The sequence below is a fragment of the Thermobia domestica genome, chromosome 3, assembly GCF_964235325.1.
Source record: "Thermobia domestica chromosome 3, izTheDome1.hap1.1, whole genome shotgun sequence".
NCBI classification, from domain to species: Eukaryota; Metazoa; Arthropoda; class Insecta; order Zygentoma; family Lepismatidae; genus Thermobia; species Thermobia domestica.
In genome coordinates, this window is record NC_137456.1 from 158,225,036 (window position 1) to 158,252,128 (window position 27,093).

Sequence of the window (27,093 nt, forward strand, 5' to 3'; positions counted from 1 at the left end):
TTTCTAGAATTTTCGACACATGTAACTTACCAATTATCCAAACGTATAATATTACCCACTAACTCTACTCTTCGAGATCCAAACAAAAGCAGATGAATTGAACTAACATTTGTGAGAAATAAACAAAAAGTTTCATCTGACTTAACCTGAAAACAGCATAAAAGAGACAATGTTTCAACTGAAGCATTTACAAATATAAAACTCAAACAGAAGTTGTTCAACGAATATAGGGCGTATAGCATGTAAAATAATAAAATTTATAAAGCAACTTGAGAAAGAAAAAAGAATGAACGTAGACTCATAGAGTAAGTTTTAAAGGTCTAAATATAAAGCTTTTACACTATTTGCACACGTGCTGAATAGGCTCACTTACTTACACTACTTTTTACAAATGCTCAATAAGCCTACTTTTGGTCACACGGTACACATCCACACACACTAGTCAAACTCATTTCATATTTCAACGAGCATGACAGGTGTTACTGCAATGTTTATGCAGTTTCGCAACTTATCCATAGTTGGGAGTCTTTCACAACGCCTCCTCCCCCAGTCCTCGCAAAAAAAAAAAAAAAAAAAAAAAAAAAAAAAAAAAAAAAAAAAGACCTCGGTGATTATTGGTGTAATAGCACGTTGGTATGTCCCTTGCGGCCAATTCACTTTTGAGGAAGCTTGGTTGTTGAAAAATGAACGAACATATCGATGCCTGTCCGGATGTGTTCTGTCCTGTTGAAGCCTCTCGTGGCTGTATGATTAGAGTATGTACACACAACCGCAAAAGTATCTCACCCCCCCCCCCCCCCTAAGTGCTCTAATTCCATTACTTCGGTTCCAGGTAATTTGCAGTTGTGAGAATGCCTAGATAGATGTAACCCAACTTACACTAAACATTTCTCTGCACTGACAGCAGTTGATAGCCTTGATCCAGGTGTTTATGCAGGTAAAATTGTAAAGTAGGTGACTAACGAAACAGTTCTTCATTCTATGATGAATCTCTACGGTTCGGATCGTGTTTTCCAAAGAACACCACATATTAATCTCAATATTGCTGTGTATGTAATGTATTCTTTCTTTATATACTGTATGTTTAGAGAAATAAAAATACTGACCACACATAAACAGTAAGTGGTTGAAAGTAGCTGAAAATATCAAATCTAGAATAATTGCTGGAAATAAGTTTGTAAATGATTGCCTCCATTGACAGACTTCTCCAATACTCCTCATTCCGACATCTTTTATCTTTCTGTATGAGAGATCTTGCTTGTCACACTGAGTATGTACTGAAATTGAAATTGAAACATTTGAAAAAGTTCCAACCTGGCCGGAATTTGGAGACGGATCCGCCGATAAAAGTTTAATGCGCTAATCACTTACCTATCGCGTCACTTCATCTTTCATCTAAAATATTAGCTAGTTAAAATCGTTGCATGTAAGACTACTACACAAAATACTAATGCTCTATAAGGAGATGTTTCTTATGAGTGTCACAATGACTTACTCAAGATTTCCTTCTTTAACTAAAAAACAAGTTATACAGACCTTCGTCAATGAGGAAAATATCACGAAACGTTCTTCAAGTTGAGGCGACCTCATCGTTTTTAACTGGTCCCGGTTTACATTACTACTATTACTCCTCACAGTAACTTCTAATTTCCAAAGAAGAAAAGCCGGAAGACATTATTTACGCATTCTTTGAATTGCATCAACATGTGTAGAAAAATAAAGTTACATTTTTGTCTTCCGTAACGAGCAGTTTATTTTCTTATCTTTGTATGAGGAATTTGTGGTAAATTCTCAAATTATGAAACTCGTATGGCAGAGAGACGAGTTCGAATCCCGTCGTGGCAATTATTTTTTTCTTAATTGGAAGGTATTGTTTACGCAATTGCTATTCTAATTGTTATTCCTTTATGCTATTATTATTATTATTATTATTATTATTATTGTATATGTAAATGAAGTTGTATAATAAAATTACGCGCATCTATTTGCTTTATTTCATAGTTCTCCCATATTCACTTTCTAATATTCGGCGACAGTTCCCATCGAAATTCATAGAATTATTCGCACTCATTTCAATATTTTTCATTTCATGATGTTGAGGCAGGGGTTACTCTTGCTCCTGGAGCTCACTTTAGAAACAATTCGTTTAGGAAAAGTAATATATAATAATAACAGTATGCACATGACTGGCGATAGTTCGTATTGGTCCCTTTGGGATTCTTAGCGACGAATCAAAGAAGCGCGGCCAGAATGAAGTCCTCGCTGCCAGGGGCAGACTGGCCCAAGTGAGAATTCGGGGATTCCCGTCTGAACCCTGTGAGTCAATAATAATAATAATAATAATAATAATAATAATAATAATAATAATAATAATAATAATAATAATAATAATAATAATAATAATAATAAAAATAATAATAAAAATAATTTATTATTATTATTATTATTATTATTATTATTATTATTATTATTATTATTATTATTATTATTATTTTCACATACTAGCACTGAAGTAGAACTACTATCCATTTCATAAAGATAGGCCCCTGACTTCGTGGTGCTGCCGTGACGTTCAGTCAAAACTTATATTGCATTGTCGCACCTCGTTGGAATTGCTGAAATGTTGTCTTTTCAATACTTAAGACATAAAAATTTTCTCTGTACTATGTAGTGAGAAAAAAATAAAAATTAATGAAAAAGTGCGTATTTTTTCGTACTTTTTTGGTAGATCAATGTTTAGAGGACTATATCTCAGAAAAGAGATCACGTGAAATAATTTCCTGTGCACAATATGTAGATGCATCCATTAACTGTAAGTTGTGAAAAGTTCAATTTTCATCACTTGATACTTTTTGTGTAATTAAAACAAATGTACGACGCTCTGATCTCCTTTACCATGGTAGTTAGAGAAACGTACAAAACACTGTTCGAAAATTTGGAAGTCTAGTGTTCCAAATATTTGAAACTATTAACATAAAAAGGTTTAGTTGGTAGAGTATTTATTTTAAAAAAAATTTTTTTTTTACTTCAACATGTTCTCTGCGTTAAGCGGTGAGCCATGTTGCAGCCCAATCTTTAAATTTCCCGCGCTTATATGAAGAAACAGCATACAGTAAGTGGAAGTGCGGCAACGCTGTCGTGCAGTGTTGTCGCGTTCAGGAAGTTTGTAGCGCGAAGCTTACTTCATAAGAATGTAATAGGAAAAAGTATTTATTATAACCTTTCACAACATCATAAAAATAATAATAATGCATTACACATCTCAATTTAATCGAAATAAAACGTTGAAGTAAAACATCCGAAAACTCATCTATTTACTTCATTCACTTTCGTAATGGGTTTGTTGACTCATCGCTGCTCCTGTTATCTTCCTGTATACTTATTAACAATGGCTCCATTTCTACCTCAAGATCCTGTATCAGTATACACACTTTCCAGCTTACGAACATGTTAAAGGTTAAAAAGAAATGTATCCTTGGCAATCACGTGTTCACCTAAGTTCTGCGATCAATTCCCCTGCCGAATGTACAATAACACAGAATGGGTCCTTTGTTTTCTTTCAACGAAAAAATAAATAAATAAATAAATAAACCAAAGCAATGAGTAGGTGACGAGGGCTGTATTTGGGTCTAATCACGTTGCACTGATTACGTCTTCAACACTTCCTTTCGGTTCGTAGGCGTCAAAAACTTAGACATGCACTCACACCATATGGGTTCATTGCAATGAGACGGACGAATAGGCATTTATATTTTCCTTAGTATATGTCGTGGCTTTTGATTATATATATATATATATATATATATATATATATATATATATATATATATATATATATATATATATATATATGGATATTCCTTTACGAGCGGTGGTATTACAAAAAGAAGAGACAAAATTTTTAGGGATAATGAAGTTGCAGAACTGATGAATGACTCCGACTCAGACGGTTATGAGTTAGTAATGAATAGTAATGACATTGATTATTCTGTGCTCAGTGGCGTATTCGGGAGTGAACAAGATAGTAACTCTGTTTCAAGTGAACCTGAGGCTGCGCCGGGAAAGAGAAAAAAACGTGTCGTTCCTATTCAAAGACAGATTCTGATGTAGCTTGGAGCGATAAAATTCAAGTAAATGCATACCCCTGTTTAGTGGTATCCCGGAAATTGATCAAAATGCTGGGCTATCTACAGAGTATTCCGCATATAAAGTGTTTCAGCTGTTTTTACCGATGAAGTTTTATAGTAAAAAAAAAGTTGAATTGATTTTGAGTTGAACGTCTTGTTCAGCAGTGAGGCTATATGAGACGTCGACCTACTGATTAACGTGGAATCCAAACTACATGAGCTTCTCCCAGGAATAGTAGTAAAAGTTATGAATCAATACGCAAAACAGCAGATTGAGAAAAAGAAAAAAATACTAAAACAAAAATCTTTGTTTTCTAAATGAAAGCGTGTTACTTTAATTAAAAACAAGGAAATTTTTACACTAATTATTCACATAAGCCTTGTACGGAAGCCAGCTTTACGCGGTTTTACAAATCAACTACGCAAGAGCTATTAGTATGTCTGTCAAGTGGTGGAACAGATTTTCTGTGAAGTGTAAACTCAATATTACATATCAACTAAGGTTGTATCATATAATAAAGTTTATGCTTGTATTTGTTTCTGTGCAAGTGTATTTTGTACTGCGTGCTGTAAGTGAAAAACTGATAAAAAGCAACAAATTTTCGAAGACCATCACATGCAAATCCAAACAAAATAAGAGTTCGCTTTTCTAATTTTGAACATTTGGCACATTTTCTGTATATCCTGTTAATTTCTAAGAAATTGGTTTAAAATCTGTGGAGATAAAATTTTAAAAATATCTCTAAAAAGTGCTGGACAGTGTGCGTGACAAGTTTAAATACCCGTCCGTCTGAGAGTGTATACGCGCCAGGAAAATGTGGCAACGTAGCACTCCGTATAAACTGCGATAGCGAAGGGCGCAAAGCTGAGAAAATCATAATGTCATATTTGTGATTATTTATCTTTTAAAACAAGTCAAAACAGTTTGGTTGAAAAAGCTACTTTAAGATCTTTCTAAAAGTTTTTTAAGATTGTTAATACACCGCAGCAATTCAGAGATAATGATGTCTCACTTTTTACTGAATAACAAGAAAATTACTACGTGTTGAGTGATGAAATTTTCAGAACTTACAGGTAACATATGCATCTACATATGGTGCACAGGAAATTATTTCATGTTATCTCCTTTCCGAGATATAGTCCTATAAACATTGATTTACCAAAAAAGTACGAAAAAATACGCACTTTTTCATTAATTTCTATTTTTTTCTCACTACACAGTACTAAGAAAATTTGTATGTCTTAAGTATTGAAAAGACAACATTCCAACAATTCCAACGAGGTACGACAATGTAATATAAGTTTTGACTGGACGTCACGGCAGCACCGCCAAGTCAGGGGCCTATCTTTATGAAATGGATAGTAATTCCATGCGAACATATACAGGGTGTCCCAGAAGGAAGGGGCAATATTTTGGGAAATGATAGTATGGATGATTCTAAGCAAAAAAGTTCTTATGAACATAGGTCCTAATCTCAACGGTTTGAGAGCTACAGGTTGTGAACCATTTTTTATTTTATATTGCGTATTTCTCACCGTGTATTTATTCTACAGAGGTGTCACATAGCGGATTTGAAAGATGATAGAATGACCTTTCCAACGATGCAATATGTGACAGTGGTATCTTTGGAAGAGATGTTATTGAGGAATATTTGGAATTAGTGTTGTTATTCAACTTCTTTAAATAACCTTAACTTTCTCAAATTTCAGTCAATAGCTTCCCTTCCAAAGACAACACTGCCACATGCTGCATACCGTAGAAAAGGTCATTCCATCACCTTTCAAATCCGCTATGTCTTACCTCTGTAAAATAATTACAGGGTTAACAATACGCAACAGTCAAAAATAATTCACAACCTACAGCTCTCAAACCGTTGAGATTAGGACCTATGTTCATATGAACTTTTTTGCTTAGAATAACTCATACTACCATTTCCCAAAAGACTGCAACTTCCTCCTAGACACCCTGCGTATATGGTAGGGTCCCCTTGAGTACGGCCACGGATACATGGACCCTTATAATTTGTTTTATCGAACACCTGGCTTCGCTCTTCTAAAATGATATGCACCAATAACAATAGGACTTCATTTGACAGACGAAGTTTTAAGGCCTATTTTAAAAAGAATGAATCCCAAAGAGTAGAACTGCCATAACGTCATATTTATTAGGTATATTGAATACAGCTGTATGAAGATGCTCAACACTAGTTATTAGGCCCTGAAGAGTAGCCGGGACACTTCCCAAATTTCCTACGATAGAAGTCTCTTGAGATGATAATCGATTAATGATATTTTTTGCCTGTTTTGATCAGTGGCGGCTCTTCAAATTTTTCTCCCCCAGCAAAAATTTCTAGTCCTCTTGACAGGAACGTAATTTCAGGAAATTTAAGGACAAGCAATGAAAGGGGGTCTAGAGGTGTCACACATCCGCGGGGTTCCAAGGAACAGAGACTGTGATCGGGGGTTTAATACCCCAGAAACTGTCAGGTTTACTAGAGTATCGCACATTTGGCAAGAAGGTCCTTTAACCCTCGGTCTGCATACTAGGTAACTTTCATGGGACAGAATTCTAAAGTAGGGACCCAGAGTCACGCGGTGAGTGGTTAGTGCATTGAACTTCTATTCGGTAGATCCAGGTTCAAATCCCGGCCAGGTTGAAACTTTTTCAAATGTTTGAATTTCAATTTCAATACACACTCAGTGTGACAAGCAAGATCTTCTCTTCCCTATAAAGAAAAAGATGTTGGAATAAGGGGAATTGGAGAAGGTCTGTCAATGGAGACAATGATTTACAAACTTATTTCCAGCAGTTGTTCTAGATTTGATATTTCCGTCTACTTTCAAACATTTTCTGATTCATGCGTGATCAGTGTTTTTATTTCTTTGAATAAACAGTATATAATGAAATAATACATTACATACACAGCAATATTGAGATTAATATATGGTGTTCATTGGACAACACGCTCTGAATCAGAGAGATTCATCTCAGAATGGAGAGATATTTCGTGCATCATCTACTTACAATTTTACTTGCATAAAGACCTGATACAGTGCTGTCAACTGCTGTCAGTGCCGAGAAAAGTTACGTATAATCGGGTTGCATCTGTCCAGGCGTTCTCACAACTGCAAATTACTTGGACCAGAAGTAATGGAATTAGAGTTCTTAGGGGGTGGGGGAGATACTTTTGCAGTTGAGGTATCTTTGGCACACGACAACTGAGTTTGAATCCCACATTAACCTGTAGATCCACAACATACCTAACTTCCGTACTGAAAAGGACGCTAAACTCCAAATCAACAAACTACCGGTAACCCATCTATCATGTTGGAATATGAAAGCATCGCGATCTACTTGTAACTGAGAGAAAAGCCAATTCTACATTTTCAGGTGAGATTACCGTAATACTGTTTTCCGCAGAAAGTCAGATTATAAACATTTCCTCAGGAAATAACATAATCCAAATTTAGATTTTCTTTTTCGCAAGGGGGGAAGAGGTCTTCATTTTAAATTATTGTTAGTACCAATATTGGACGCTCTTCGCAGTAATAGGTGAAGTCTTGTGTGTCCGAAAATAACTTACATACGTAGCTGTAAAGGAATCACACCTTTTATAGCAGCATAGAACGTAGAATGTTTTCTGTTGCTGAGTTGCTATCTTGATGCATTAGGGAGGCACCTATCTGCAATCAAGTACGTAAAACACTGCTAATTTATTTTAATATTTACTTTATAATTAAAAAACACAACCTTTTTGAAATTGAATTAATTTTTATGCACTCTGTACTTCGACAAATTTAAGGAATAATCATGTTCAAACAAACCTATCTACACATCTTTCTTAAAGTAACCTTCACCAAAAGAAACATAATTGTATTCTAGAAAATAGTAATGAAGATCTTTCAAACTATTAAAATATATTATTTACAACAGTTAATTAGGGATAAGTTTTTTAAATTCATATACAAGGTGGACCATTATCTTGATACACCATTGTAACTTTTAAAATAATGAACAGAAACTACTGAAATTTTGAACCATAAAAATATCAGTGAGATTAGCGAGATAACGCACATCGGAAGTATTCAAATATCAAATACTATGATCATGATATGATCGATTTCGAACGAATAGGTATTGAAAGTTACAAGGTATTGAAAATTTGACTTTTTTTTCGAAGGTCTTTATTTCGATAACTAACTAGATAAGTACCTCATCTAATTGCATAGACGGTTTTCAATAGATCATAATATCGTTTATAGCAATTTGATATTTCAAACCATTCTGGAGCTATGGTAAAAACCAATAAAGTTGCAACGCTGCTTAAAATTCGGTAATTTCGAGAACTTGTAATTGCACATTCCAAAAATTATTGTTGTAATTTATAGAAGCCAAATAAACTTTAAAAATGCATTTAAAAATCCCACAAATTCGCCATTTTAAGCAACATATCAAAATTTACCATTTTTTAGTATATCTTCGGAATGACCTGAGATACATTTAAACACTTTTTAGATATTAAGTCCCTTGAAAAGAAAATTAAATGTTCAATTCTTGTAAATTTGTTTCTATTAGTTCGCAATACGTCATATGATGACCTAGTATTCGACACTAAAATATTCTGGATATGCATCACTTCATCTGTCTCACTTGCGTTATTATTATTGCAGAAGCCTCCAAAATTTGGTTGTTTTTCGAAGTTTGTGATACTGTAGCGTTCTTAGTTTCCAATACTGCATAACAAGTTTGGGCTTTTTACAGGAGAGTGAGCTCAGGCCCAACTTTAAAGATTGTTAGTACCCATAAAAAGTTATTAAATAAACATTTATAAATAGAATATGCGTGTGAACACCGTAACTTCACGCCGGGGCGCTTGCAAGAAGAATTTACGTTATCATCCTGGCTATTTCATAAGCACGCCTTTACCATAGGATCTGCGTCGGGCCGATGCGGTTAAGGGGAATGAAATACAAGAAAACCATTCCCGTCGACAGAAACTCGTGGCCCCGGAAAAAGAAGAATTAAAAAAAAAATGTCCTACGAGAAATATAGACCCCCCACCAGCCCACAAGAACAAAAGCTGCAGATTTTTTATCGTTTAGTTTTTTTTTTATATTTTTATGCTGTTTTTATTTTTTTATATTTTAAGACTCAGACACTAGACAACGCAAACATTAGACGCACATAACAGCAGGTCGAAATGAGTGCACGTCCACCCCAGATGGAAGAAGACATCCACGGACAAGTTACTTCCCAAGACTCCCACTAAGCACCCGCGAGTTCTGCAGCGACATTCGCGGCTGAGAGGGCATGCGAGAACATACGGATGGAGGGTGATGAATGCATGGAAAAATGAAGCCGCCCTCTCAGCTCCACCCCCTCCCCGACAATGGAGACCCGCTACATGGAGGGGGCAAACCTGAAAGAAAATATATGAGAAACATAATTGTAATGATCTGGCAATGTTATGAGAATTAGACGAGAACTAGTGGGGAAGTTTAATTATGATGGAAATAGATGGATAAAAAAAGGAAGACCTAAGAAGAAATAAACGGACAATAATATCAGAAGGAAAAAGAATTTGGATGTAGAATGAATGATAGACGGCCCTGAAAAACGTCATTAAAAGCTGCGATTCTATACAAAAAAATGGAAACAGCTGATATAGAACGAACACTAAATTAATGGTAAATCCAAACAAGCTAGCAGCTCACGAATGAGCTGCCTGAGCCCAGCCTAATACAATTTTACATTAAATGGAGGAGTACATTAAAGTGGAAGGACTTGAAATCAATTCCAATATATTACAATATTACATACTAGAAATAACAAGACATTTATACTTTTCTTCTTTGTAGTAATAAATAGATGAACATAAAAACTGTATTCATTTTCTTATAATTTTTATTGTTTCTAGTTTTTCACAAGAAAGCATTCACGTAACATGGAGACTATAAGAAAGATTCTTATCCAGAAAAAGCCTTGGATAGTTAAAGAAAATTGAGAACATTACGTGCGGATTACAGAGAGAAATCATGTATATGAAAAATATCTTGTTACTGTTTTTTCGCCACTGTTATAACGTCACTAACTTAATGAAAAATTATAACCTGATTGAGTTATGTCCTCATACTTTCATATATATATATATATATACAGCTCTTCTGCATTCAAAATTAATTATTTTTCGACTTTATAATTGTAACTGAATTTTTGGAAAAGTTCCATTTTTTCAGTTTTGTTGCACTGAACAAAAATTAAATCTCTATTTGAGCTTCTATAATTAATTTTGTTTTTTGAAATTGATGTCAATTTGGCTTATATCTATCAATTTTTGAGACCATATATTTATGTATGAGGATTCAGGAAAGTATGAAAATTAACTGTACTGCAGATAAAATTGCACTTACCCTTTCTTCAAATATGAAAAAAGGAAATCGGTAAGTAACTTCTGAGTCTGATTTCATGTGATTAACTGACATCTTATGAATAGTGGATCGCTTGCCATCTCCTGTCATTAGCTGCAAGCAGAAGTACCAATTACGTACTATATATATATAATTAAATCTATCTTTAGGTACTTTATATACTGAGCATTATCAAACACAGCACAAATTTTAAGGTGACTTCTAAAAATGTACATTAAGACGTAAACGACTATTACTTATTCATCTGAGTTACTGTTACTACTTACTGACTTTTGTGGTAACTAATGATACAAGAAAGGAGATTTACATTCAATAAAATATTACTTTTCACTATAAAAAATGAAATGAAATGAAATCTTTAAGTTTAACGTCCCACGGTTATGCCGGTTAGGCTAAAGGAGACGGTGATAATGAGAAATGAGTGAAATGGTGGAATGAAGAAAGTGGGAGGAAACGGGAGAACCCCGAGAAAACCCACGCACACGGTGCTTTTCACTATAAGTCTACAGAAAAATTAAGCCATTTGAAGTAATTCACTATACTGAATACATTCATTGTTTGGCATATTAAGTGAATCACTTTAAATCTCTTGCGTTATGAGTTAAATGTGATAATTTGATATAATTAATTGACCTTACAGTATATAAAATACCGTATAATAAATATTACTATTCATTCGCCTATTTAATAATTTGCCTATGCCAGCTAACTTATATTGCAATGACTAAAAAGAATGTAATAACAAGAATTACAGAACATTTAAGAAACCCTAAGGACCAAGATCTTGTCCTATTAAGATCATCTAAACAGTTGTTTACTTCTAAGCACATCATTAATAAGGTACGGTTGCTTCATAAGACCACTACCACACAGCGAAAAATCTATTTATGAACTCCATTTTATTAGAACTAGAGAGACGAAACTTAATGTCTATCAATGTCCACTAGATAAAAGTTGGAATTACTGTATATTATTAAGTTAGGTAGCATCACAAAAAATTACTGACTTCAATTGGTTTGTATGTATTCAATAATTTCTCACACTGAACTTAAGACTTTTTCAGCAATTTTTTATACAAGAATTGTACAAAGATAGTGTCTGGCAATTCTGAATAATAATGGCGACATGATTTTGAGTATATGCAGTTCTTTTTAAGTAAACACTTTGCTGTTTTCCGATGTTCTTATACAAATGTACTTTCAAGCGATAGTGGAGTTCCTGGAAATTTTTGGTGCTTCTAAGAAACTGCATAGTTTAATATTTGGATGGATATCAAAGGATTAATATGTAAAGCATCATCTCATTGTACGATTCCAAGGTGATGTTTGGCTCGACAAATAAAAGTATTAAAATATGACAAGGTACGTTGATTTTATTAACTTTCTGCTATTCCACATAAAATAAATTTTAAAAAACATTGAAAAAGATCACTAAAATTAATGTTACAAATAGGATTAAAGTCAAGATAATACATGAGGAAGATAGTATACTTTAGTACAAACACAGTAGATGCATATTTTATCATTTGTTACAAAATAATAAATAAACGGTATTGACGACCACCAACAAATGAACCAAAAATATAGATAACAATTTATCGATTTATCATAAAGCTGTCCCCTAGGCGTTTTTATACTCAAGTTCCTTGCCTAACTACTTCGACCCTCGTAGTTGTTTATAATTTCATCTTCGTATATTTTCTTTTGTATGCATCTTGTACCTTTACGCGAAAAAATCAGATTTTCGAGTATCTAATTCTAATTCTATAAGTTGTGTATTAGCGTGCTAATCAATGGAAAAATAACGAAAAAAAATACACTTTGGATCTTCAGTTCGCGTAAACGGCCTAAATTTTGAAAAAATTATAAAAAACATCAACACTTACCTTTACGCAAGAAATATACATATTACTATAGTTTTCATTTCTATTGGGTGTAAGTACTTTATTTTAGTTGTGTGAGGTCATGTTTGTTAATAAATAATAGGTTAATGTGAGTAATTTTATCCAGTTTCATAATGATTCTGCAGCTCTTCGCCCATTTCTCAACATTTTTTCATGAAACGGCCCAGAAATCACCATGGGGAGGTGGCTGCAATTTGAGTTCCACCCACACCTTATCCAACCATTCTTCCAATTAGGGTGTGCTAAATTATGTTGATTTAGTCAAGGATTTAGCCTTAAATTAAGATTTTTTTTTTTTTTTTTTATCAAATTTTGGCATTGTAAGTCTTAAGAGTAAAGTTGCCCTAATTTCTGTTTTCTTGCCTGCACACTTTTCCTGCAGAATCTGTGACAAGTTTGACACATCTTTCAAATTTTTTTTAAGCATGGAACATTTAAGAAGTCAAACTCATGAGCAGATTTGTCATGCATAAGTGACAAGATAGTTTCTGTTGTCAAACTTGCGAGCACTGGGAGGGGTGACAGCTTACATTTTCTCTAATCTATCAGCTCACTGTAGTCCGTGGCATCAAAATTTATTGAAGCTGCCATAAAAGTTCTAACAGAGCAATTCAGACAGAGCAGTGTGCTCCAGATGTAACTATAAGAGATTCTGAACCTCTCAGTTTCTCCCGATGGCTAACACGTGCAAACCTGGTCTTACAGCTGTACGTTTCTCAAACAAATCCTACTAACGAACTCAAAGTGCTTGTGAACTAAATTATAAAGACATATGCCTCTGTCTGGTTTGACATAAAGATATATCAGTCACTGAAATATGAACCTCTAAACATATTTTGAAGGTAGTTCAAACAACGAGACATTTGCCAAACAACGTTAAAGGAATCATCGATCCTGTGATTGAGAGAAACGCATTTTTCTGTCATCCAGAAAACATATTGTTGGCTATGACAGTGGATGAGACACGTTCGAGAGTTTGGTTACAGGAGCGTGATAGAGGTAAGAAATCAAGATCCGAAGGGGAAATCTGTTAGAACTTTTATGGCACCTTCAATAAATTTTGATGCCACAAACTACAGTGAGATGTCACCCCTTCCAGTGCTCGCAAGTTTGACAACAGAAATTATCTTATCAGTTATGTATGACAAATCTGCTTATGAGTCTGACTTCTTAAATTTTTCATGTTATACTCAGGAAGTTGAAAGATGTGTCGAAAGATGTCACAGAGTCTGCAGGAAAAGTGCGCGGACAAGAAAACAGAGATGACTACATTAGAGCAACCTTTTCCTCAAGATTCACAATGCCAAAATTTAATTTTTAAAAAAAATCTTAATTTAAGGTTAAATCTTTGACTGAATCAACATAACTTAACACACCCTAATTGGCAGGATGGTTGGATAAGGTGTGGGTGGAACTCAAATTGCAGCCACCTCCTCATGATGAGTTCTGGGCCGTTTCATGAAAAAATGTTGAGAAATGGGCGAAGAGTTGCAAATCATTATGAAAATGGATAAAATCACTCACATTAATCTATTATTTATTAACAAACATGACCTCACACAACTAAAATAAAGTACTTATTCACCATAGAAATGTAAAAAAGTAATATGTATATTTCTTACGTAAAGGTAAATTTTGGTGTTTTTATATATTTTTTTCACACTTTAGGCTGTTTGCGCAAACTAAAGATTTAAAGTGCATTTTTTTCGTTATTTTTACATTGATTAGCACACTAATACACAACTTCTGATCGCCCTATTAGAATTGGATACTCGACAATCTGATTTTTTCGCGTAAAGGTAAATTTTGGTGGTTTTTGTCATTTTTTAAAGAAACTTTAGGCCGTTTGCGCGAACTGAAGATCCAATGTGTGATATTTCTCGTTATTTTTACATTGATTAGCACGCTAATACACAATTTTGGAGCTCCATTAGAACTCGATACTTGAAAATCTGTTGTTTTTTTCCGCTCCACCTTACCGTACAGATCACCAGATGGAAAGCTTGAAATAGTTTTAGAAAAGCTGGAAAGTTTAATTACATATCTAAGTTATAAGAAAAAGGACAAGACAATAATAGGGGTGATACACATTCACATTTTGATGTAAATACAAGAAAAAAGTAACAAAATTGTTAAAATCTATTAAGACAATTTGATTACTGTGTACAAAATTACAAACCAACAAGATTAAATGCATGCTTAGACAACATTTTCACTAGTTTGAATAGAAATAATGTAGGAAGTGAGGTAATACCTTTTCACTATTTCGACCACCTTTCAGTTTGGATTATATTAAAAACTTATGTACACCTAGGTAGATAACTATCTTAGAAAGGCTCTGTAAATTGTAACGATTAAATCTCGACCGATGACAATTGAAAAAAATGAATAACTTCAAAATGTTATTGCTTCAAGAAGATTGGAAGAGACTAAATAAATATATATGTGAATATAAATGCGTATGATACCTTTAACTATTTCTTCATGACTTTCATAAATATACGAGCATTGCATTTTCTCGTCTGTCCGATTTGTGTCATTTTTGAATATGTTGTAGTTGAGGACCCGCCAGTCAATTGTTTATATGGGGCCAACTCACTATGACCAACCCTGTGACCTCCAGAAGACACCAAAGGTCACACAACGGTTGTTATACTGGGCTACGGTAAATGAGGATTGTCCACTTAACTAACCGTGTGATATCCAGAGGTCACCAAAGGCACGAGACCAGTTGCACTTGAAGACAAGGTACAACGTGACGCGCAATATATGTTTGAGATTCAATTAGAGGAGGCTAGTAATCTGCGAATGTTCTCCCGGTTTTCAGGTTCCGTCAAAATCACCTTTGGATTGCATTCAAAGAACCCAGCTACATGCACCCCGAAGACGACACCGAGGAATTATTCGAAGATTCATACATCAGGTTGGTACTGCACGTGCAAAAGCTGAGCCAGAACTATTGGTTGCTGCGCACATGTTGCTAGTGTGCTGTGGTATATAGGTTACCTAAACATGTATCAAGTATTCGCTATCCCAGCAACAGACTTCTGTCTACGTTCCTTGATGCTGCAGAACGTGACTTGCTCGTTATTTTCGAAGGAGGCGAAGTTGAAAGTTCCGGTTTTGAAGGTATAGAGTTTGAACCAGACTACTAGCTGTACGGCATCGTCAAAGCATGAAATCATGTAGCAAGGCGAGGCACCCAGTTGCCTTAGTTAACAAATGTACCGAGGGAACAGTCATTGTCCCTTGCTTTCCACACACGTACCGGAAGGAGAAAGTCACCTGCTGGATCGGAGGCCGGGATTGTGGAAAGTACTGGAGTAGCGTGGGGAGAGGGGTTTCCTGCTGGGGGCAACGGTAGGACTGACCTGCTGACGTCTCCCACAACATGTTTTGATTTGTGACCTTCTATTACATCAATACTGCATTTTGTATGCCCTTTGCGATAGTTCCGACAAAACCCGTTTTGCGACTTTTGGTGACCTATGGAGATCACAGGGTTGGTCATAAAGAGTTGGCGCCATATAAACAATTGACCGAGGGGTCCACAGTTACAACATATCCAAAAATCACGTAAATTGGACAGACGAGAAAATGCAATGCTTTTGTACGGTGTTCTTTCAAATATCATTTCCGGATAAAAAAAATGTCATGATTAAAGAACCGGTAAGTTAAGCAAAGAGTGTAAAAACATACCGTGGTACATCACGCAATTAGCTGATATGAAGAAGAAAGTAATGATTTATTATAATGTATATAAAAATAAGAGGACAGAGTGTAACGAAAATAATTATACTACGATACGTAAAAAATATTAAAAAGGCTGTAATAGAAGAGAAAAATAAATATAACCAAATGAACATTGCAAATTCACAAAAAATGTTAAATGGCATGAAAATTAATAAATAAAACAACGAAAGTTAATATGACACGTAAAGTGAATATTGCACCTAATGAATTAAATACATATTTTATAAACTCTATTGACATATGAAAAATAATACTGACAAAACAGGATCTAATAATTACGAAAATAACGATAAAATTATTAAATATCAGTACATATTTGATTTTAAATCAGTAATACAGAATTTAAATCAGTAATACAGAATCTATTTTAATAGTAAATAGATTTAAACCATCAAATAGTAAAGAAATATATGATATATCGGACAAATTTATGAAAAATATAATCAACTACATGGTCGAGCCGCTTACATTTTGTATTGATAAATATTTGAGTGAAGAGATTTTTTCGGATGCTTTAAAAATAAGTAAGATAGTACCGTCTTTAAAAAGGGAGACAGATTGAAATGAAATGAAAAATGAAATCTTTGAGTTTTACGTCCCACGGTTATGCCGGTTAGGCTAAAGTAGACGGTAATGATGAGTAATGAATGAAATGGTGGAATGAAGAAAGTGAGAGGAAACGGGAGAACCCTGAGAAAACCCACGCACACGGTGTTTGTCCACCACAAAGTTCACTTGGCGGGGGCTGGGATCGAACCCGGGACCCCAAGCACCAGAGGTGAACGCTGTACCACTGGGCCACCGCGGGGAGACAGATTAAGTACAGTGAACTATCGTCCAATATCACTACTTCCCATTTTTTTCTAAAATTATAAAAACAGTCTTAAAGAATAGGTATATCACTATCTTACTGAATACAAAATGCTTAATTATTCACAGTCGGCTTTAGAGCAGGTAGCTCACCGATAGTTGTCATTGATAATCTTGTGACGTATTTGAAAATAATGGTTTTGCATTGGCTACGTTTTGTGATTTAAGCAAGGCTTTTGACTGTTTAGAACATAGTATATTATTAAGAAAACTGGGGTATTATGGTTTTCAAGGCAAGAGTCTGAATTTATTTCGAACCTACCTAGAAGGTTGTACTCAGATTGTTAATGTCAATGGAATGAAATCGGATATTATACCAATAAAACATGGAGTTCCCCAAGGTTCAGTGTTTGGGGCCGTTATTTTTATACTGATGACAAATGATTTACCACTGAATATCTCAGCTAAATTTTTTTTTATGTTGATTATACAACTTTTATAAACATCAGCAATAATTGTACAGAATTAACGAATTGAATGAGGAAACTTTTACAGAAACTAATGAATGATTTAAGGTAAACGAATTTCTTCTTAATGAGAAAACTACTAAACAAATATTTTCTTTAAATGAATGTCGAGAAATATTGAAGAATGTAAAATTTCTTGACATTATTCTGGATAGGCAATTAACATGGAAAGCACACGTAGATTATGTATGTGTAAAATTTTAGAGAACAATAAGTTTACTACTAAATTTGAGAGAAAGAGTTCCAAACAACTATATAAGATCAGCATATTTTGCTTTTTTCCAAAGTACTATAGACTATGAAATATTGTTTTGGGGCAACTATATAAATGAAATTCTGTTACTACAAAAGAAAAACGTTTTTAGAATAATCAGTGGGGCATCATATAAAGAACATCCTGGGATTGTTGTACTAACATTGAACCACTTTTAAAACTGTCATATATTCCTCAATCTATAAGTTGAAAATTATGACTGTTGTTAATTTATATATATATATATATATATATATATATATATATATATATATATATATATATATATATATGTACAAATTAACAACAGTCATAAATCAGGTTTTAGTATATGTAAAACAAAATATGTCAGATATGCAGTGTAGATAAGATATTCATTCATATAATACAAGATCTGCGAACCAAGTTGATATATTGTATAGCTGGCTATCAAAAATTAATAATAGCTATTCAATACAAGATATAAAATTTATGAACAGGCTACCAACACACACGTAAAATTTACCTATTACTCAATTTAAAAACAAAGGTGGTAAGGAGTTTGAGGGAGATAAAAATATATTGTATAGGTTAAAAAAATGAATTTACTTGTATAACTTCATCTGACGTCTATTGTCTGTATACAGAATTAATGACAATAAAATATTCTATTCTATTCTAATAACAGACCAGGTCATTTTGCCTCATGTAACTAAGAAAAAATGAAACCTATACATACAGTAAGCTACCTAGGCTACAAAAGTATTTTATCTCAGAAATTTATTGCTGGTTAACAGAGCCGTAGCTAGAGATTTCGGCGCCCGGGGCGAAGTAGAATTCGGCGCCCTCTACACTCACCAAACCAAGCTTTTCCTTTAATTTTTATTTTACTTATAAAAAGCCGCAGCTACTGTTAAACTACACTGAATTTTTATTTAGCTGCTTCGGCAGACCATTGCAACAGCCAAAAGCGATCATTATGTATTCTTTTACAAATAAGAGCTGTTTTCAAGAGGCGTATTTTGTACTTTTTGTTAAACTTTACAAAACTACTTTTGGTTGCATGCAAATGCACTTGAAGAGCAGTTACGGAAATTTACAATACAACTATTTGTAACGTTTCATACTATCGATACTATCTGTACGAAATGAAATTTCAATACATTAGAATTGTTAATGATAGACTTTCTTTTATTACTCTTAGGGGCCGGCGGTGTGATACCGGTACTATTGTTTTAAATGTTCATGCCCCAACAGAAGGTAAGGTGACGATATAAAAGACACTTTTTAAGAAGTATCACGGGTGTTCGACCAAGTCCCACGATACCATATGAAAATTCTATTAGAGGATTTCTTTGTGGTGGTAGAGCGATTTTTCAAACCGGTTATAGGGAAAGAAAGTCTGCATAAGAAAAGTAACGACAACGGGGTTAGTTTCGTGAACTTTGGAACATAAAAAAACCTTATCATGAAGAGTACAAAATTCCCACATTGCGACATTCATAAATACACACGAACCGCACCAGATAGAAGAACACATAATAAAACTGATCATGTTTTAGTAGATAGAAGAAGACAGTTTAGCATAATAATTGATGTTCTCTCGTTCAGAGGACCCGATTGTGACTCTGATCACTATCTGGCAGCAGCGATAACAAAAGAGAGATTATCGTTCAATAAAGAGAATATTCAACATCTGAAAACGAAGAAGTTTAGTTTAAAGAAATTAGAGAACCAGGCGAGAGGGGAATAATAGATTGAAGTGTAATAGATTCTCGTTTTTAGAAGGTTTTGAGAGCTCTAATGTTGGCGATACTTGGGTTCAAATTAGGGATAGCGTTAAAATTTTGGGGCACGCAGAAATACCTAGAAACAAATCATGGTTCGACCAGGAATGTACCAAACCAACGGAGAAGGGAAAATAGGCGAAACTACGTTGACATCAACGGGAAACTTCCAAAATGTTAGAAGAGAGAAGCGCGGTTTTTTGAAAGCTTAAATTAACGAACTTGAAGACAATAGTAAAAGAAAAAAGTTCGAGACCTCTTCAACGGCATCAACGAATTTAAGAAAGGTTATCAACCTCGCGCGTATATATTAGAGACGACGGAACAATTCTTACTGATATAGATAGCATCTTCAATAGACGGAAAGATTTCTTTGACGATTTGCTTAACACGCAGCCAAAACTAATGTTCGTGGAGGAAGGGAAACGCATTGTAGAACGATAGATTTCAGAGCCTAGTCGAACAGAAGTAGAATTTGCTATAAAGAAATTAAAGAAACACAAATCTCCGGGTGTAGACGAAATTCTGGCTGAGTTAATTTTAGCTAGAGGGGAAAATTCTCGAACAAGATACACAAACTCATTCGCCTTATCTGGAACAAGGAGGAATTACCACAAGAGTGGAAAGAATGAATCATTGTTCCAATTCACAAGAAAGGCGACAACGTGGATTGTAATAATTTTCGATGCATTTCTCTTGTGTCAATATCCTATAAAATTCTCTAAAAACATTTTATTAGCAAAGTTGATCCCATACACAGATGAAATTATTGGAGATTATTAGTGTGGATTTAAACGAAATCAATCAACTATTTACCATTCGACAAATAGTCGAAAAGAAACCGGTACCATAAATGTATCATGATGTACCCCGGTCTATCAATTATTTATTGATTTTAGAAAGGCTTAAGATTCTACTAGGAGATAAATATTATACAAGAATTTGAAACACCAAAAAAGGCTAGTTAGATTATTAAGATGTTTTTAAACGAATCCCAAAGTAAGGTCCGAGTAGGAATAATCTTGTCCACGAGCTTGCTCGTCGAGAATGGTCTGAAACAAGGAGATTCGTTGATGCCATTATTATTTAACTTAATTCTGCAGTACGTTATAAGGAAATCAAAGACAGCAACTAGGATCTAGAGCTGAATGGTATTTACCAGGTTATGCCGTATGCTGATGATATAAATCTGATAAAACAATAGAAAGAAATGCAGAGTCATTATTAAATGATTGTTGGTTTAGAAGTAAATGCAGAAAAATTAAATACATGGAAGTTTACTGGGATCGTAATACTGCAAATTATGGATGCGTCGAAGTATCAAATATTTCTGATAAAGTAGATACTTCCAAGTATCTAGGATCAATATTAACAGACCAAAATCATATCCACGAAGAAATTAAATGTCGACTGAAAGCAGGGAATTCGTGTTAGTATTCAGTTCAAAATCTTCTGTTGTCTGGAATCTGTCGAGGAATTTGAAGCTCAAAATATATAGAATGACAATCATGCCTGTTGTTCTGTATGGTTGCGAAACATAGTCACTTACTTTAAGCCAAGAATGCAAACTGAAAGTATTCAGGTATAAAATCTGAGACGAATATTCGGACCCAAGGTAAACGGCAATCGGAAATGGCGGAAACTTCGTAACAAGGAACTGTATAATTTACACTCTTTACCAAACATTGTTATGGTTTTCAAGTCTAGGAGGTTCAGATGGGCAGGTTATGTAGCGACAATGAAAGAAAGTAGGAATACTTTCAAAGTTTTGACTGGAAATCCAATCGGAAAACGTGCATTAGGAAGACCTAGACGCAGATGGAAGGACAATATTAAGATGATTCTCGCAGAAATAGGAATACAAAGTAGAAATTGGATTCAGTTGGGTAAGGACAGAAGTCATTGAAGAGGTTTTATGAACGCGGAATTAAATGTTTTATAGCGGTTCTATAGGCCATAGGGTGAGTTAGTTAGTTCTTTTATGGTAATATATATATTGTGCAATATAACGGAAATTCAGAAAATTTGTTTTGTATGTATGTAGATAGATAAAACAGAGCACAACTAATGCGTATGCACAGAAAACATATCTTGGCAATACAAGTAGTTGATGCAGAAATGATTCCAATAAATTCATTCAAATTGGAAGCATTTTATATGTCAATGGGATTTAAAAAATCATGGTAGTAATTAGTCTTTGAAAAAGACGAAGTTCCTTATTTTAAGTTCTGACCCTTTTAGCCTCTGCTATACGAATTCGAATATGTTATTATTCCCTTGTTTACCTTCATTTTTAATATTCCCGCGCAAACAGCAGCTTTCGTGTGTTTTTCATTCGTCTCATTTTCAAACCTTCATTTTCACAATCGTGATTATAACTAAGCAAACTCATCACTATCGCAACGCTGAGCACGTATTTCAGACTTTGACCTATCCGATTTTGAAAACTCTCCTGCGTACACTATAAATCATTACTCGACACATTGTATATCACATCGTCATTAACAAATCGTACATAATAACTTTGTTTAAGAGGTAATAACTCGTGACTCTTATTAAAAACTTTTGGTTGCGAGCGGAGCGAGCAAAAAATTTTTTAACAAATGTATTTCTTTGCAAACCAAGAACAATATTAATTTAATAGGGCGCCAATTCTTTTAGGGGGCGCCGCATCGTTTACTCTTTCCCGATACCTTTTCTTTCTTCTTGCTCGTCCGGCACCCCCTTGCTGTCAGCGCCCGGGGCTACCGCCCCGCTCACACACCCCTAGCTAAGGCTCTGCTGGTTAATACCATTAATGGAAATGAACAAAATATATCCTACCGTAATCAAATTCGTAAGACAGCCATGAAAACGTGTCGAACCAAAGTAACACAACAGTCCCAATAGGGAACAATACAATTGAAAAGTAGATACACAATAAGGTATGTACCACGAAGATTTAGTTAGTAGTTAGCGCCTTTTGGTTAGGTTTAATAGTGATCCCATTGTCCAAAACATTATAAAACACGAATTTCAGATACAAACATAGCATATAAGATAAGCCATTCGTTCTTATGGACAATCTAAAAATATGCGCTGCAATGAAAATACAATTAGAAAATCGATTAAAACTTTTAGAGAGATGTAGAAAAGCCACTAAGATCGGAATTCGTCAGAACCATACAATATTACAAGAGAAAAGAAGAATAGGTTACCCAAAACCAATAAACATTAAGCAAAAATCAAAAGGTAAATGTATGGGTCTCACAGAGAAATTAAAATATCTAAGCATACTACAAAACACACACACACATGGGCGGAGATATGGGGGCATTTCCCCCAACTTTTTGACAAAAAATAAAAATGCCACCTACCAAGACCTGGTCTACAGGTGCGAGACCGACCAAAAGGTCTCCCTCCTCCCAGCAGACAATTCCTAACTCTGCCCATGCACACGTCATATACAGAAATAAAACTACAACAACTGATATATACAAAATAATCAATACTATACTATTCCAATACTTATACACAGTGCATATACTACATTTTATGTGATTAACTAGTCAGACACTGATCTTGAAAACTTCAACAGACATGTACAACACTAACCAAATACAGAGGCTCTACAAAGCACACAAGATTGAACAACCATATCAAGGGAACAAGGAGGCAGAGGAATAATATACATAAAGATTTACATCTTGAACAGATAGACTCGGTAAGGAAATAACTGGACTAAGAAAGAAAGAAAAAGACTTAGTTGAACGGCATTGAATAATCGTTGAAAATTAAAACAGCAATATACTACTCAGACTAAATGAAAAACTGTTGAAAATAAACACACAAATAGCTGAAGAAAAAATAATAAACCTGACAAAAAGTACACTGAAATTCCATGAACAGAATGCAGCAGCAATATGCTGAGAAATAGTTCTTAAGTAATTGGCTAACTGCCACTAAGCTCTTCATACAAACAGAAAAATACACAGCAGTAATGCACGATTCCATTCCATTCCATTCCATTTGGCATCTGTAAAATGCTGTGTAGTTTGGCCCAAACATAGATTCAAATGACCTGTTCCCTATAATTGTCCAAAATAAGGTTGTATTAATAGTACTGTATCACATTTAAATGCTAGAGGAAAAACTGGGAGTTTTAAATGTTGAGTTTTTTTTCTTCTTTTTGTTGAAATGCGCAAATTAGTTCTTCAATTTCTCATGATCATGCTGTTACAAATGAATTATAGTGGCAATAGTTATTTCCCAGACTTTCCAAGTATTTGAAATAATTTAGATATATCTATGTAACACCTTATACGTCATGTCATTATTTACTTATTTTATTTATTTATTTTATTTTATTTATTTATTTATTTTTTTTATAGATTTAAGTTATTATCCTGTATAAACTGTAAGAGTCTTTTTAAATGCACGATTACATACGGATGTTGTCATGAAAAAAATGTAACAATAGAACATAGAAGAATAAAAAATTCAAAACGACATAACAACGTAGTAAAAAATTGTACACCAAAAGATATCGACCAGACTAAAGTACAAAGCTGTTAATGTTAAAAAAAGAAAATGTAATGGGATAGATCCATCAATACAAATAGACAATACCATATCAACAGACCAGACATCCTAAAGACAAGAAGGAGAAATCACTCTACCTCATCGACAATATGATACCATCAGATAACAACTGAGGTAAAAAAAAAGGATAAATACGCTGATCTAGCAATACAAACAAAGGGTGTATACAAACAAGAAAGATTAACAGAAGTTATAGCTACAGGGTTTATACTAATATTGAAAACCGAGCTTTACGAACTACACATAGAACACACCCTCATCCAAAAACTGTAAAAATCAACACGGTTATCAGTAAACACAAAAGTAAGGAAATTCTTTAACAAACAACACTTACAAGAGATACGAGAAGGTCCTAATAAAGCCTGACTACAGATAAATATCACAATAAATAAATAAATAATATCATCATTATTATCATATCCTTTTTATAAATATAAAGCTAAATGAACTGTTACCGTGTTGTTTTCCCAATGATAACTGATCTTCGGATAAAAGGCCATGCATGTAAGCGCAATTACCATATCTAGATTAGGATTGGATATACTGAAGTTAAAAATCCGTGGAACATAGCATCCTGATGGAAATCCAGCTTTCCGTAAGTACCTCTTCAACTGTACCTGTTTTTTAATAATAAAACCAGTAACTATACTATTTAATGCAAATGATAATGTAATTAAACAATAATAATTTAATGTAAGCACAATTTTTTATTACATAATGAAAGAAGGAAGTTCTATCCTGATCATAGATAATCAAAATGCTTATTCGAAAATTGAATATTTCGTATCCAGCTTTTAAGTTAAAATCTCACCGAGAACGACATTGCTTCAAGGATAGATAAATCAAATACAAGAATAAGTTTTGGACACGATTACACATTAAACTCCCCTATGCATTTCTTCTTTAAAAACTTGATGGATGTACCAATTTTGAGCTTACTTTGGTGAAAATTACGTTCTCTTTAAATTGCAAAACGATATTTTTACATTAGTTTACCAGTTTCAAAGTTTTTGAATAAACAAGCTGGGAGACTTCTGCTAACAACTGAAATATTCATTGCGTGGATAAATGCCAGTACATCAAGCAAAAGAAAATAAACTTATGTTTACATTAGTTGATTTCACATGCTGCTCAACGGTAGAACGCTCAGACTTGGTGCCTGGGGTCCTTGCTTCGATCCAGTCTGCGCTAAGTGGACTTTGTGCTGGACAAATATGTACGTAAATTTTCTCGGGGCTTTCGCGTTTCCACCCACTTTCGTCAATTTACCACTTAACACCAACCTCATTGTTACAATCTTTCTTAGTTTTACTACATAATCGTGGGACGTTAAACTAAAGTATCCCTATGTTTTACTGACTTTATTTCAACGAATATCGGAAGCAAAGGCCAAAATCTGGAGCAGCCAATGCAGTTTGGAACTCATGATTTTAAACTAAAAATGATGAATCTACTGTAATATAGTATATATATATATATATATATATATATATATATATATATATATATATATAACAACACTGAAAACTTTTGGAAGGTGATTTCCGATACCAAGATAAGACAAAAAATATAGACCAAGCTGGCTGTAGAAGGGCTTCCTTTCGGCGCTATAACCAAGGCGAAAAATTGTCGGAAAAATTAAAAAGCAGCGATATTCGTGAACGAAATGTCGGACCGAAGTCGGGTAAAAGGGAATATCTATAGTTTTAGTCATAGACTCAATTAATGCCTAATTGGATGTGGTGCAGGGGCGGCATAAGGGTGACCTCAAAGGAACTTGAGAATTCCCCTGGGGTATTGTATCAAAAGTTGAATGAGAAAAATAAACAACATTGAAATACAATACTTCAGCAAACAAAAATCATAGTACATCAATCAAGTTAGAACACTGTTAAGACTTTAAAAGAAGGGGAAATACACATTTAATTGATCTACTTTATCTAAGTACAGAATAAACACTTGGAAGAAGAACTATCCTTCCAAATGAAACATCCTTTGAGTGTATGACTCACCATTTACGAGAAATATTGATATATGTATGTTGCGTGGGAGTTCGAAGCTTTTGTAAGTTTAATTATTATGAACGTCTTGTACTTTACGAACAAACCAAATTTTTAATTTCTCTCTTTTCATCTTTTTATTGTAGATTCTATCCAAAAATGTGTTTACATTCCTGAAGAAATGAACTATTGAACTAGCGATTATAAGCCATTTTTACATTCTTTATTACAGAAGTTCCCTGTCATGTGTCCTCTTACTCCTAAAATCCCCCTAGTTCATCAAACCGCAATCAGTCAAACCGTATTTCCTTCGCGCTACCCTTCTATTCTTTTATGGACTAAACGTTCAAGATGCTCTGAATTATGTAAAAATGAAGAATAATTAGTAATGCCAGAGGGGGACAAGAGGCCAAGCGTCCCATCTCTGATGACGACGCCTGCCCTCAAATGTGTTGTACTGAAAACTGAAAGTACTGAAGTACTGAAAACTATCCATTTCGGTATACAAAAATTTGTTCTCCCCAGAATTTTTCTGTTCCTTTGCTTGCCTCCCTACAAAAAATGAAATCATGTGTCATCACTGTTATGAATCCTTCAATAAGTTACTATATCAATTTCTTTCGAATTTAGAATACTTTTCACTGAATATTTTAAGAAATAAGAAATAATTATTCAAATGATACCTTTGATGAAGTTAAGAAATAATTATTGTGACTCAATGAAACATTCTATACAACAAATTTTACTATTGTTGACTACGTAGGTGGGTCTTGTAGAATTGATCTTGAGACCTCTGCTAAATACTATATATCGTAAATGCGCTAATATGAAGGGTGTCCTATAATTCTTATCAGCTATTAATTGAAGTTACCTGCATTATTTCTCGACGCAGTTTTCTATCCTATCTGTCACATTTTTGTTATCTGAGCTTTTTCACTTTGGCA

At 34.1% G+C, this 27,093-nt stretch overlaps 1 protein-coding gene across 1 annotated transcript in view; it reads right to left on the reverse strand.

The window, feature by feature from the left end:
* Positions 1 to 27,093, reverse strand: part of LOC145680834 (ATP-dependent RNA helicase A-like) — a gene marked incomplete in the record, with an annotated part of 135,593 nt that overhangs the window by 17,138 nt on the left and 91,362 nt on the right. The window contains 3 exon segments of the mRNA XM_081751935.1: positions 31 to 146; positions 10,539 to 10,649; positions 24,605 to 24,766. Coding sequence (XP_081608061.1) covers positions 31 to 146; positions 10,539 to 10,649; positions 24,605 to 24,766 — 389 coding nt within the window.